Source organism: Phoenix dactylifera, chromosome 3 (assembly GCF_051530095.1).
Source record: "Phoenix dactylifera cultivar Ajwa chromosome 3, Ajwa_hap1_PhDact_Kaust_v1.1, whole genome shotgun sequence".
Taxonomy (NCBI): domain Eukaryota; kingdom Viridiplantae; phylum Streptophyta; class Magnoliopsida; order Arecales; family Arecaceae; genus Phoenix; species Phoenix dactylifera.
The window spans coordinates 37714952-37729020 of record NC_143192.1 but is presented as its reverse complement, the minus strand read 5'-3'; the positions used below and the strand labels follow the sequence as shown (position 1 = coordinate 37729020).

Sequence of the window (14069 nt, the reverse complement as noted above, 5' to 3'; positions counted from 1 at the left end):
TGCGAAGACGGAGGGAGTGGAAGGACGTTCGGAGCTTCCGAGCTGGGAGCAGAAGGCAAACCTCGTTGGGAGCTATGCACACAGTTTCAACGTTGCGACGTAGGTAGCAAGGAACAGTTCGCCGATGGGATAGCCTATCTTTTCATCAATCAGTTATCAAGGCATCACATAGGGAATTAAAGGAGGGGAGGAGGGAAGGTTCAGGATGGTTTTTCTCTTGTTTATTTTGAGTGTAATGTGTTGCTCTCACCCGAAGTAGAGCCCTATTAATATAAGCATTCCTTTATCCCATCCCATTCGACGTCTCCTTCTCCCTCGCTCTCACTCTCTCTCTTTGGTTGGGACCTATCAATTAGTATCAGAGACAGAAGATGTCGAACAAAGAATTGATCGAGCGGTCGGAAGCTAAAATGTGCGTTGTACAAGAGGAGCTTCGCGGCTTGGACCTGCGAGTGGAGGGGTGCTTCACTAACATCCTGGAGGCCATTTGAAACCTCCAGATCTCGGTCAATAACAACCATTGCTGGAGACGCCAACTTCGTTTCCCCCTTCGCCATGGGAGGGGGGTCATGGGCGCTTGGAGGACAACATCGAGAGCCAGCGATGCCCGAGAATGGATTTTCCGTGGTTCACCGAGGATGATCCGATCGTGTGGCTCGACGGAGTGGAGCAATTCGACAGCCGGGGTACTTCGGCTAACCGGCGAGTATCCACAGCTTCATTCTATTTGGACGAGGAAGCTAACCACTGGTGGCGGTGGTTACGATGGGCATACCGAGACGAGGGGTTGGTGATTACATGAAGATCGTTCGAGAAGGAGCTGCTAGCCCGGTTTGGACCCAATGAATACGTAAACTTCAATGAGAAGTTGTCACGTATTAAGTAGAAGGGGACGGTAAGGGAGTACCAACAGGAGTTTGAAAAGCTAGCGAACCGAGTCCGTGGGTGGCTGTAAGACACGTTGATTGGAACCTTCGTCAGAGGGCTCAAGGAAGAGCTAGCAAAGGAGGTGCGCATGAGGCAACCTCATTCCATGCGGGAGGCCATCACGGTTGCTCGCATGAGGGAGGAAAGGCTAGAGCAGAAGCGGAATGCCTCCTGAAGCATTGGACTGCGCACTTCCACCGGGCCAAGAATTCCATCCGCGTCCACCATTGCACCATGCCTTCCAGCTTTTGTGCCAATCCGTCGCATCACCTGGGAGGAGATGCGACAACAACGGGAATGCAAGCTTTGTTTCAAGTGTAACAAACGGTTCACTCTGGGGCATCGATGCAAGACCCTGCAGGTTCACTTGATAAAAGCAAACTACGAGGAGTATCCGGAAGGAGTTGACGGAGAACGGGAGCATTGGAGCGGACCGAAAATGATGCAAGTAACAGCTCACATCCGGGGACACCCATTAACCATCCTGATAGATAGTGGGTCGACCCACAACTTTGTGAGCGAATGCATGGCCCGGCTGCTCCAACTACTTGTTGATGCCACCGAGAAGTTTGGAGTCCGCATTGCAAAAACTCTCCACTATCAGGAGATGTACCATTCAGTAGAGGTGGAGTTGCAAGGTTAGAAGTTCCTGGTGACCTTCTACACTCTGCCGTTAGTATGATTGGATGTCGTTCTAGGCATACAATGGCTGGAAATACTTGGTCCAATGCTCTACAATTGGAAACGGCCGATGATGAAGTTCTGGTGGGACAGCCGAGAGTGTGAGCTATCGGGGCAGCCGCATAGACTTGCCCAAGCGATAGGTTCCCAAGAGATGCAACGGAGAATAAAAGGAAAATGCAACTGTTTGCTGTATTCGTCACGGGAGGGGACGGACATCCACCTACAATTGAGGTTGAGGAACAGTCCTCGGAACTTCGGCATCTCCTGGATCGGTACTCTGCACTCTTTGAAGAACTACGGGGGCTGCCTCCGGGGCGGGCATTTGTCCACCGAATACCCCTACAAGAAGGAACTTCGACGATCAACGTGCGACCATATCGGTATGCCTATTTCCAAAAGAATGAAATTGCATGCCACGTGACTGACATGCTGGGAATGGAGATCATTCGGGAGAGTCGGAGCCCCTTCTCTTCCCCAGTGCTGCTCATGAAGAAAAAGGACGGTACTTGGAGGTTTTGCATGGACTATCGAGCACTCAACACAACCACCAACAAGGATAGATTTTTCATTCTAATCATTGATGATATGCTCGATGAACTCCACGGAGCATGCTACTTCTCCAAACTCGATCTCAGGTCGGGCTATCACCAAATTGTATTCATCCTGAAGACATTCCAAAGACGACTTTTTGCACCCATAATGGTCATTTCGAATACCTGGTAATGCCCTTTGGGCTGTGCAATGCCTCGTCCACATTTCAAGCGGCCATGAACTCTATCTTTTGGAGATATTTATGTAAGTTTGTGCTGGTTTTCTTCGACGATATCTTAGTTTATAGTGCCTCATCATCTAACTCATCTGGATATAACACTCAAGATTCTCGCTAAACATCAATTTTATCTTAAGCCTTCTAAGTGTTTGTTTGGGCAACGACAAGTTGAGCACCTTGGCCACATTGTTTTAGCTAACGGGGTACAGGTCGATGCAACAAATATTAAAGCTATGCAGGAGTAGCCATGACTGGCGATCGTGATGGAGTTACGGGGCTTTCTCAACCTGACGGGGTACTACTGGAAGTTCGTCAAGGATTACAGAATCATCGCTGCACTGTTGATATTGTTGTTGAGGAAGGGGCGGTTTCAGTGGAGTTCCCAGGCTGAACAAGTATTCCACCTATTGAAGCAAGCCATGACGACAACTCCGGTGCTTGCCATTCCAAATTTTTCAAATACGTTCGTGATTGAAGAGGATGCTACAGATAAAGGAATCGAGGCGGCACTCACACAAAATGGGAGACCATAGCTTACATGAGTAAGGCGCTGGGTGTGTGGCAAAAAAGGAGTAGTCAACCTACGCTAAGGAGACGCTGGCGATCATGGAGACAGTGCGACTATGGAGGCCCTACGTGCTGGGAAAGAGATTCCAAATAAAAACGGATCAAAAGAGTTTGGGGCACTTTTTGGAGCAACGTGTGAGTACATCGGAGCAGTAGAAGTGGGTGGCCAAGCTCCTGGGATATGAATATGAAATCATATATAAACCTGGGAAGGAAAATACGGTAGCGGACGTCCTATCTCACCTACCCGATGCCACGGAGCTCAATGCCATCAGTCGTCCGATCTTCGACAACTAGGAGGAGATACGAGCTGCCCACAACAAAGACCCTTACTTGCGACAGAAGATCCAGCAATTGGCAACCGAGCCCGAATGCTTGAAGAACTACCAACTCAAGGGAGGAATATCATATTACAAAGACAAGATCGTGATTCCATCTGGATCTCCACTAAGAAACAAGCTAATGGGCGAATACCATAATACCAAGATCGGTGGACACTCAAGAGTGTTGAGGATGTACAAATGCATCTCTCAAGCTTTTCACTAGGGATCAATGAAGAAAGGTATAAGGAAGTTTGTGGCCGAGTGCATGGTATGTCAGCAACATAAATATGAAACCCAAGCTCCAGCGGGGCTATTGCAACCACTGCTGGTGCCTACTCAGGTTTGGAGGACATCTCCCTAGACTTCGTCGAGGGCCTACCCTGGTCCAGAGGGAAGAATGTGATACTGGTTGGCGTAGGTCGACTAACCAAGTATACACATTTCCTATCTCTTTCTCATCCGTATGCGGCCAAGGGAGTGGCGGAACTGTTCGTAAACCAAGTGGCCCGATTACATGGGATCCCACGGTCGATCGTTAGTGACGGGGACCCTGTGTTCATGAGCACCTTCTGGTGAGAGCTTTTCAAGCTTCAAGGCACCTCCCTTAACATAAGTACGGCATACCATCTGCAATTTGATGGCCAAACGGAAATAGTAAATAGATGCGTGGAGCAGTACTTAAGGTGCTTGTGTAGCCAGTTTCCGAAGACATGGGAAACGAACCTAGCTTGGGCAGAATACTGGTATAACACCACTTTTCATTCAGCTGCTAGGATGACACCCTTCCAAGCATTGTATGGGCGGGTGCCACCCTCCATCACCTGGTATGTGGAAGGCATCACTGCCGTCGATGAAGTGGACAGGAACCTGATCGACCGCAACCAGCTAATGAGGGAGCTAAAGAACAATCTAAAAAAAGCACAATGTCGTATGAAACAGCATGCGGATGAGAGGAGGAAAGAAGTCTCTTTTACAGAAGGAGAGCGGGTGTTTTTGAAACTTTCCTCTTACCTGCAGCAGTCCATCTTCCGTCAAGCTCATCAGAAGCTCGCCCAAAAGTACTTCGAACCTTATCGCATCATCGAGCAAATTGGTCTGGTAGCTTATTGGCTGGCATCACCGGAGATCGCTAGAGTTCACCCAGTATTTCATATATCACTCCTCAAGAGGAAGCTTGGAGAGGGGCAAGTTTCATGTGCAGGTCCACCACCCATATGTGAGGATGAAAGTTTAGAGATGGAATCAGAGACCATCCGCGACTACCGCTGAGTCAAGAACGGAGGAAAGCTCATTGAAGAAATTCGGGTGCAATGGTGTTCTCTGCCAAAAGAGGACGCCACTTGGGAAGACTACGCTCAGCTGAGGGAACAATATTCGAAAGCAAACCTTGAGGACAAGGTATTGGCGGAAGGAAGGGGTGATGAAAAGCCTCTCACCAGGCCTCAACGAGTCCGAAGGCCAAACCCCCGTTACTTGGTCGCCATCGACCAAGTCTTCAACACGTGGGACTCAGCCACGGGTTCGCAGGAGAAAATGAAGGCTGCCACAATGAAGTTGGGCGAGGAAGGGAGACTTGGCCAATGGCCATGATGCAAAGACGGAGGGAGCGAAAGGACATTCAGAGCTTCGAAGCTGGGAGCGGAAGGTGTAACAACCCAGGACCTCACCCAAAATGGCTAGCCGGAAGTTATTATTTGGGTTCCTTGATCCTGTATAAGTACCCAAGATCTACCCAGCGAATAACCGATGTGGGACTAAACACACGCCCGCACGGGTCCTCACATACTCCCCCCGTTCAAGCTCTGACGTCCTCGTCAGGCTAAGGGTTCATATCTATTCAAATCAAATCACAAACATCACGATTGGCCCGTGGTCAGCCCCAATGGATCCGTGCTGCTGTGTCCCCTAGTCCACATAGGTTATGGGTCGGGTCCGCTCTGATACCATTCGTAACAACCCAGGACCTTACCCAAAATGGTTAGCCGGAAGTTATTATTTGGGTTCCTTGATCCTGTATAAGTACCCAATATCTACCCAGCGAATAACCGATGTGAGACTAAACACACGCCCACACGGGTCCTCACAGAAGGCAAACCTCATTGAGAGCCATGCACACGGTTTCGACCCTGCGACGTAGGTAACGGGGAACAATTCACCGATGGGATAGCCTATCTTTTTGTCGGTGAGTTATCAAGGCATCATGTAGGAATTAAAGGAGGGGAGGAGGGAAGATTCAGGGTGGTTTTTCTCTTGTTTATTTCGAGTGTAATGGGTTGCTCTCATCCCAAGTAGAGCCCTATTAATATAAGCATTCCTTTATCCCATCCTATTCCATGTCTCCTTCTCCCTTGCTCTCACTCTCTCTCTGGCTGGGACCCATCAGTTCAACACAACTGTCAACTAGAATTATAAAAGGCCCCTGATCTAGCTTGTTAACTGGAAGCACCAATTATTGTCAGGTAAGTGGGCCTAAAGCGCCACTTGCATGAGCCTTAATATTGTGGGTCACCCCATCATGAATGCCTCCACCAATACTTCACCAGTCGCATTAACAAATCAGGGAGCATGTCAAGTTCTCGACAAGATTCAGCTAGCATCATACTGGATTTGCAAGATATGTCTATATTTGTAATTAGAAAGCAGTATTCGCGAACAAAGCAAGCTTTCTACATAAATGGAGCATCAATGCTTCGAAACAATAATCTCATTAGGGCAATTGGATGCGATTAGCAATCGGTCTTGGCTTTCAAGCACAATATCAGAAGCTAGGTTCTGGGGCTTTTGTGCCGATATGATCATGTACGATTGCATACTACAGGCAAAGCACCCTACTCCATCAAAACCAGAGGTTTTGACTGCATGGTTAATCCTTCCTTTATTTCCATTTTGTCTGCTCTTTATTAAAACATTTGTGTCATAGAGAACCGGTTCGACTAAGATGCTGAGTTGATGGAATCGCTGGAGTTTTCGGCTTATCCACCATTTAGATCAAAAAGATCAACTAGGGATCGCTGCATAAATCCATGATAATGATCCGGCGGCTATCATACTCCAATGGTGATGAATTTGATGCCATATGTCTCCGACTTGGCGTTGGATGATGAAGGTTTTTGCTAGGTCATTGCTCCAATGCTGGATCCAACTTGAAATCACGAAGACAAAAAATCCATCCACCAAGCATATCCGACAGGAAATATCGAATGCCGAATCAATTACGACTCTAAGGAAACAAAAGACAAGCTTAGAGTGATAGAGAGACAATGTAAGAGAGTCAAAAAAAAAAATTACCTAAAGAGTCTTCGAGAATGCAATGTACAGGAGCGGCTCAATACATTTGGAAGCCTAAGACGAACTCACTAATAATAATAATAAATACATTTGAACATTATTTGGGAGTCTCGGTGCATTTATAGCTAAGAGTCTTTTGGAAGCCTCAATGCATTTATAGCTAAGAGTCTTGAGGCTGAGCCTTAGGCATCCACCTTAGTCGCTTAAGAATTAAGCTGGCTTTGGCAATATACAGGCGAAGGCTGGAATCTACCGTTCAGTAATTCGGAAACGTGTGTGTTTGTCGTTATCATAACAGTCCACATGTCTTAACAATGAACTACGTCCGCACTCCTCGACTACATGGATTACTCATGCATCGCGTTTGTTTGAAAACAAATTGCAGTCATGGCCGAGCTGCTGCTGCTAGGTGGAAAGAGAGTTTGAAATGTAAAAATTCTCCGCACGTCATGCAGCTATACGATAAATTGTTGTTGGCTTGTTTGCGATGTAAGTAGTGATCGATTTTGAGATATGTCAACACCAACATTCAGGCTCCTGATTTCCAATTTTTTTTGGGACCATCTAACCATCTTACATGGATTTTGAGAAACGATGATTTGCCACGTGGCAAAAAAATCAATCCTATTGTCAAAATTGGGTGTAATTTACCTGACTTTCCATGCGAGCATCACGCGGATCCGAGGAAACTTTTCCTGCCGATCAGTGTCTACATGGCAAGCAGCTGCAGACAGATTCCATTCCAGAATCAAAATCTCCACGTGGACGGGTACGCGTTGCTCATCAAGAACTGGCACTGTATCTCAGTCCAAGATATTTTCAAGCGCCACCACCGAACGCACCCAGTTTATATCCCAATCGTTGCCGATAAATATCTCATCACCGTCATCACTAAATCCAAAGATGATGATGATTCGTCATCTGTCCCCTACCCAAACCCGTGCCGTCCGCAAAGTCGTAGCCGACCCGCCAACCGCCCTCCTTCCTACGTGTATCCAACGTGTCCCTTCCTTCCGCGACCCATCTTTATCGCCCCCCCATTCCATTAATTTAATTCCATCCATTCCATCGCCATCCCTCCGACCCCGAATCCGGCCACGGCATGTGAGGCCCGCGTGGCGCGACCGACATCTCGCTGTCGTGGCACCACGTGGCCGCGCAAGCCATATATCAACCGCTCGTTTATAGTAGTGCACCGAGATTAGCGCTGGAGTATACAGTAACGACTCTTGGTTGCGTGCACGGGTGGCGCGGTGCACGCTGTCTTACCCGTGTATCGTAGCCGCACCACCGCCCCAGCATAAAACCCCGATCGCGATTTCCCTCGGCACCCTCGAGCCGTTCATGTTTTCCTCTCCGCGGCCCGCGCGCGCTCCGGCTCATCGCCTCGGAAATCGGTAACGTTACCGCACCGTCTTTTTCCTGTGAAGCGTTGATTTGAAATTCCTGTGCTTGGGGTGATGACGTGTAGTTGTGGAGAAGGGCGCCGAGGAGGCCATTAATTGGTCTCTGCCGACCCTGCGATCTCTTCCTCTCTCTCCGGCCTCCGTGGCTCTGCCGAGTGATCGGGGGAAGGGTATCTCATCGTCTCGTCGTCGGCGGGCGACGAGAGGTGAGAATGGATGGCCGGAGGATGGAGATGGATTGAGAGGTGAAGGGGAAAAAATGTTTTTTTGATTGATTTTTGGATTAATTTATGGGGGTTTTTTCAGGTGATTTGAGGGGTGTTTTTGGATCTCAAGAGAGATAAAAAGAAGATATTTTTGGTGGAATAAAGTGGGTGTTCTGCTGCTGTCCGAATTCCACAGATCGGTTGAATTCCACAGATCGGTTGGAAATGACATCGAACGAGATGGATTCGGGATCCGGGCAGTACGGGTATGTTACCATTTCCGTATTTTTGTTTGAACTTTATATATGAAAATTAGGCTTTGATTTTGACTGCGGTGCTGTCGTTTGATTGCATTAGGTGCTCCCATTATAGGAGGAGATGCAAGATAAGGGCGCCCTGCTGTGGCGAGATCTTTGATTGCAGGCATTGCCACAACGAAGTGAAGGTGAGATTCTTGATCCTTTTTTTTCTTTTAAGGTTTTAATACGATATTTTGTTTTGATAAATATAAATTTTCTTGCATAAAGATGAAAAAAATCTAATTTTTATTCGATGAATTTGAGCAGAACTCCCTGGAAATTGACCTGCGAGAACGGCACGAGATTCCTCGCCAAGAAGTGAAAATGGTGGGGCTTTTAATCCATTTGGGATATTTATTTGTAATTTTACATGGTTTTGCCCGTACCTAATATTCCATTTTTTCCCTTCTCCTTATCTGTTGATAGTTTGGAGGAAGGGGTCTGTTTCATTGTGGGGAATATGTTGATAAAGTTTAGTTTTTTTTAAAAAAATTTCTTTTAAGAAAAGATGCTAGTTTGTGGATTGGGTTGTGCTTTTTAACTTCTGATTGATAGATATATTTGACATTATATGCAACTGTTGTGCACAATCATTATCTGTCTTTTTTTCTTTGTGGTTCTCATTTCTTCTCCTTGAATTTTACATACTTTTTTAAAAATTTTATGGTGTTGGGAGAACTTTGTTTCTGTAGTTTTCTGGGAGTATTTTTTAGAAATTGTGACTTTGTTGAAAAGATGCTTGTTTTGGCTAAGGTCTTAACTTTTTGGAGAGACCCACCATCTTCCTTTTCCTTTGAACTGTTTATCTTCTCTTTTAATTTTCTTAATTCCTCAAAGAAGGAATCATAATATTTCAAGTTAACAAATCATTATTTGCACTAATCATTTCTCTTTGTGCTGTATGTCTCAGGTTATCTGCTCCCTCTGTGACACGGAGCAAGATGTAAGTTTTAAAATCAAACTCTGGACTACTTTATCATCACCCTCTTTGCTCACAGTTTTGAGGCTGTGAAGTGCTGCTGGATTGGAACTTACCTTTTTTTGGTGTTTCTCATAATCAGGTTCAGCAATATTGCTCAAACTGTGGGGTTTGCATGGGAAAATACTTTTGTGGCAAGTGCAAGTTCTTTGATGACGATGTAAGGATAATTATTCTCAACAACTCTTATTGGGAGTAAATTTATTATAAATTTTTTTTGTCTTATGTAGGCGAGAAATTTTTGTGTCGATCTACTTTGTTATTGACACGATTCACTTCTTTTTCCAGGTTTCTAAGAATCAATACCATTGTGATGGATGTGGGATATGCAGGTTAGGATTTTTCAACCCACATTGCATATCTCTATTCTGAAGCCATGTTTTAGTTATTATATTATTTGGCTGGTCCTTACACTCTTTCTGTATTTATTTTTTTCACAGAACTGCGGGTGAGGAGAACTTCTTCCACTGCTACCGTTGCGGTATGTTGTTTTTTTCTGCATGTATTCTTTGTAATTGGTATCTTGGATCTTTGGTTGAGTAAATTTACTTTTTACGGCTTATGATATCTATTTCAGGATGTTGCTATACCAAGTCACTGAAGGATTCACACCATTGTGTGGAAAGAGCAATGCACCACAACTGCCCGATCTGCTTTGAGGTATGCTTTCTTGATCAATTATTTAATAATACTGCAATCAGCTGTTACTAATATTTCACAAATGTGATGTTTTCTCTCTGTGTATCAGTATCTTTTTGAGTCAATAAAGGACATCAGTGTAATGCCTTGTGGTCACACGATACATTTGGAATGCTTGAAGGAGATGAGGCTGCATTTCCAGTAAGTAAACATGAAGAATGTATTAGCTGATAGCTTCTCAAGTGGACAAGCCTTTGCAAAATTTTATGCTTATTTCTATAAATTCTACATGATTATTACTTGTAATGCTTTGGATTTTTCATGGTTTATTATGTGGCAGATTCTCATGCCCTGTTTGCTCGAGATCAGTTTGTGACATGTCCAGTGTGTGGGAAAAGCTTGATCAGGAGGTAATGTCTATTCTGCTCACATCATGATGCGATCACTAATTACTAGCAACTCTTGTTGGACAAGTACTCAAATGTCCTGCCAACCAATTACAGGTTGCTTCAACACCAATGCCTGAAATGTACGAGAACAAGATGGTAAGAAAGATCGAACTAATTCCAAAACAATCGAGAGAGAGAGAGAGAGAGAGAGAGAGCTAATTTTTTGAAAAGTGAATGTGACTGGAACAAAAAAAGTAGTGCCAATAGGTTCTTATATTCTACTGTCAACTGGTATTTTTCAGGTGTGGATCCTTTGCAACGATTGTGGAATGAGGTCCAATGTCCATTTCCACATTGTAGCTCACAAGTGTCCAGGCTGTAATTCCTACAATACCAGACAGACGAGAGGTGGTCCCGCTAGGTGCTCGACCATTTGAGTGATGCATCACCAGGAATGCTATTGCTGTTCAAGAAAAACGCAAAAATGGGATTTACATCTTTTGATCATCACGAGACTAGGTGCAGGGCAAAGAATTGTCTTCAGTCGAGGAAGTAGATGTTCTTTTGAATGTATACTCCTCGGGGCCGCATTCTCTTTCAACATGGGGTTAGTGTTTGTGCCAAAAATCTCTCATCTGTCCAGTTAATGGGATAAGCTGATCGGTTCAGCTCTGGCCTGTGAATTCTAAGGTTAATTAGCTTTTGGTGTTGCTGTTTTTCCAACACCTGTTGAATAAATTTTGCTTGTATTACAAAGTCAGCTTTAAAAGTAAATAATGAGATGCTTCTTGCGTTTCTTAGATGGAGGTTGTTTCATGCCTTTTCAGTATAATATATCTCATTCTCCCAGATCTTTGTGTTTGCTGTTTTTCCAACACCTGTTGAATAAATTTTGCTTGTATTACAAAGTCAGCTTTAAAAGTAAATAATGAGATGCTTCTTGCGTTTCTTAGATGGAGGTTCGTTTCATGCCTTTTCAGTATAATATATCTCATTCTCCCAGATCTTTGTGTAGCAATGTTCAAATGAGCTTAAGGACCTTTTTTTTATGAGAAGTTTAAGGACCTTTAAAAGGAAGATAATTCCTCAAATTCAGTACAAGACTTCATAGATTAAGAGTTAAGATCACTATTTCGGTAAGAGAAGTTTTATCTTTTGAGCTTGGTGTTTAATGATCTGCTATGCGATCTCATGTCATGACCATGTTTGTAATTGATGCTGTGTTAGATGATATAACAATGATATTTAATCAATGAAATCACTCCTATATTTGCATGTGTGCCAATGCGCGCGCAATGCTATCCAACATATTTGCTTGCAGGCATTTATAGGCATGTGGGGAGAGTGATAATGACTTAAAGGAGCATTGCTCAATTATATGAGTAGAGATTGAAGATAACATTATCTTACACCAAGCATTAGCAAGTATGAAAACTGAAAGTGGGGGAGGAAAAAGTAAAAACTGAAAGCCTTTTCACCTCATATTCTAAGTCTAAGAAATAAGAAGATAAGATCAATTTCGATCACTCCACTGACTAAAGATGCTCTTTATTGGTTATCTGATCACTGGAAGGAAAGATGCCTACTGGTTGTCACATCCAAATATTGTTTCCATGGCTAATAATTGATGCAATTCTTCAGTCCAATCGTAACTGTGTAATGATAACTACATCAACTTAATTAAAACCTATTTGCTCGACGGATAAGCTCTATGAACAGCTATTTATTGGTTATCTGATCACTGGAAGGAAAGATGCCTACTGGTTGTCACATCCAAATATTGTTTCCATGGCTAATAATTGATGCAATTCTTCAGTCCAATTGTAACTATCTAATGATAACTACATCAACTTAATTAAAACCTATTTGCTCGACAGATAAGCTCTATGAACAGCTATAATTTGGATTGGACAACCTCCCCGTTATTTAGAATCGATAGAAGGCAACGATCCAATCACGAGACATGACATTATAGTTCTCTTTTTTAACTGCTCTGTTTCAGTGTGTGTGTGTGAGAGCGCTCTGTCGCCATTACCATAGTTGACGAGGTCAAGGTGAACGGATCTGCAACCTAGCCTCTCCTCCCTGCTCCTAGCGTCCGTGTCCTGCGGCTACCTGGCAGATTTAGCGTCTAAGCGATCGGGTTTATCTTGTTTCTTAGGTTGAATACAATGTTGCACTATTTATCTTTGTGAGAATTGTTGTTCAAAGAATGGAAAAAAAGACTCCTATTTGTTCCATCGGCAACAATCTTTACAATGATGTTAAAATAGTAAAACATTGCAAGACAAAATAGGAGATGAATTACATATGATATATGAGCATAGATATAATTAGTCATAGTAAAGTATCCATATTAGAGGAACCACAATAGTTTATAATGAAAGTGTCTTTTAAACAAATTAATAATGATGATGGTCATGGTGGCAAACGATGATGATGGTGTCGAGCGTCACCCAATATCTTTGTTTACTTAGAGCTATTTTAATATTTGAAACTTTTGAATAGGATGCGTTGCCGTTGAGGATTGATTTGACCAAGTGCTAAGCGAAAGAGGATGCTGGAGGGCTCGACGATGAGCTCCTTGAGTTGTGCGAAGCTGTAGTTTGTTTGGAGCTGTCTTGAGAAACTCTGATTGCGTTTAGGATTTTGGTCCATAACCGGGCTCTAACCTGAAATAGCAAAGATGAAAAGTCCTCTTGCTGAAGAGTGTATGATGAAGAATCCTTCGTTGCCTCTGTCAAAACGATGCTTAGGGAACAAAGAAGGTTTTCGGAGGTGATAGCGCAATGGTCTACCAGAGCACGAGAGCATTTACTTGGAAGGTCCTCTTGAGAGTGGATTGTATAGGCGAGGACCAACACCCATCACCGAAGGATGCGGACACGTGAGTTGGCTATGATTGGCAGGCCACCGCACATTCTGAGGATTATGTGCGAACATTTCGCACACGCATGACGTCCTGCATATTTTGTAGGTGCATTTTAGGAAACCATCGGAATCATGCTGAGGTGCCGTCAGCTATGGGAGATTTTGAGATTCAAAAGGTTGCTTGCGTACTTCTTAGGCTTGCCATATGACAAATCCTAGTTGGCAAACTAGAAACTTCGTAAAGAGCTGTAATCAGTTGGGAGGCATATTAGGATTTTAGAATGAGTGATGCAGAGCAGATGTCTGAGATCAAGGGCTAGCAATGTGCAAACTTGAGACATATACTAACTTACTAAAATCATATCTATGTGATGATGTGATAGATTTGTATGGGCATTTCAGGATAGAAAGACTGGTAAAAGCTTAGGTTGGGAAAAGGGTAGAGATAATACTTAAATTTCATGTTAAAACTAAGATGGTAGGTTGATTTGTTGAAATATGGAGAAAGACGTAAAGTTCTGAATTTGCATCTTTGCATCTTATTTTTATCTTATCCACTAGTATGTTAAAATTCTAGATTTCACAAGGTTATAGAAAATTTCAGGACATGTTTAAGGTAATTTGTTAAAATGGTAGATTATTTAATTTACTTAGGACTTGTTTGAGTAATTTAGTGGGAACAGCCTCAAGATGCACATTTGGCCGGACCACCCATGGCCTGC

At 43.8% G+C, this 14069-nt stretch overlaps 2 protein-coding genes across 3 annotated transcripts; both read left to right on the top strand.

Annotated features, from left to right (window-relative positions):
* The first annotated feature begins 4044 nt into the window (after positions 1-4044).
* LOC148714370 (uncharacterized) lies at positions 4045-4539 on the top strand. The gene has a single exon (XM_088719331.2). It carries the CDS (start codon positions 4045-4047, stop codon positions 4537-4539), a length of 495 nt encoding a protein of 164 aa, XP_088575457.1.
* Positions 4540-7614: 3075 nt separating this feature from the next.
* On the top strand, positions 7615-11276 carry LOC103719983 (E3 ubiquitin-protein ligase RZFP34-like). Of its 2 annotated transcripts, none has more exons than XM_008809478.6 (13): positions 7615-7955; positions 8271-8436; positions 8528-8615; positions 8737-8796; positions 9380-9412; positions 9531-9608; positions 9737-9780; positions 9889-9929; positions 10026-10108; positions 10197-10288; positions 10428-10497; positions 10591-10632; positions 10779-11276. In XM_008809478.6, the coding sequence occupies exons 2-13, from the start codon at positions 8396-8398 to the stop codon at positions 10911-10913; spliced, it is 807 nt and encodes a 268-aa protein (XP_008807700.1). In that variant the 5' UTR covers positions 7615-7955; positions 8271-8395; the 3' UTR covers positions 10914-11276. The 2 variants fall into 2 exon arrangements, with proteins under 2 accessions (XP_008807700.1, XP_038979473.1); XM_039123545.3 differs by having other exon boundaries at positions 7888-8170.
* The last annotated feature ends 2793 nt before the right edge of the window (positions 11277-14069 follow it).

What these genes read in the sequence shown, in the direction of transcription:
- LOC148714370 (XM_088719331.2), top strand. Translation starts at nt 4,045, where the DNA reads ATGACACCCTTCCAAGCATTGTATGGGCGGGTGCCACCCTCCATCACC.
- LOC103719983 (XM_008809478.6), top strand. Translation starts at nt 8,396, where the DNA reads ATGACATCGAACGAGATGGATTCGGGATCCGGGCAGTACGG. An exon ending in TCGGGATCCGGGCAGTACGG is followed by an intron (nt 8,437 to 8,527) that starts GTATGTTACCAT and finishes TGATTGCATTAG; the next exon opens with GTGCTCCCATTATAGGAGGA. An exon ending in GGGAAAAGCTTGATCAGGAG is followed by an intron (nt 10,498 to 10,590) that starts GTAATGTCTATT and finishes AACCAATTACAG; the next exon opens with GTTGCTTCAACACCAATGCC.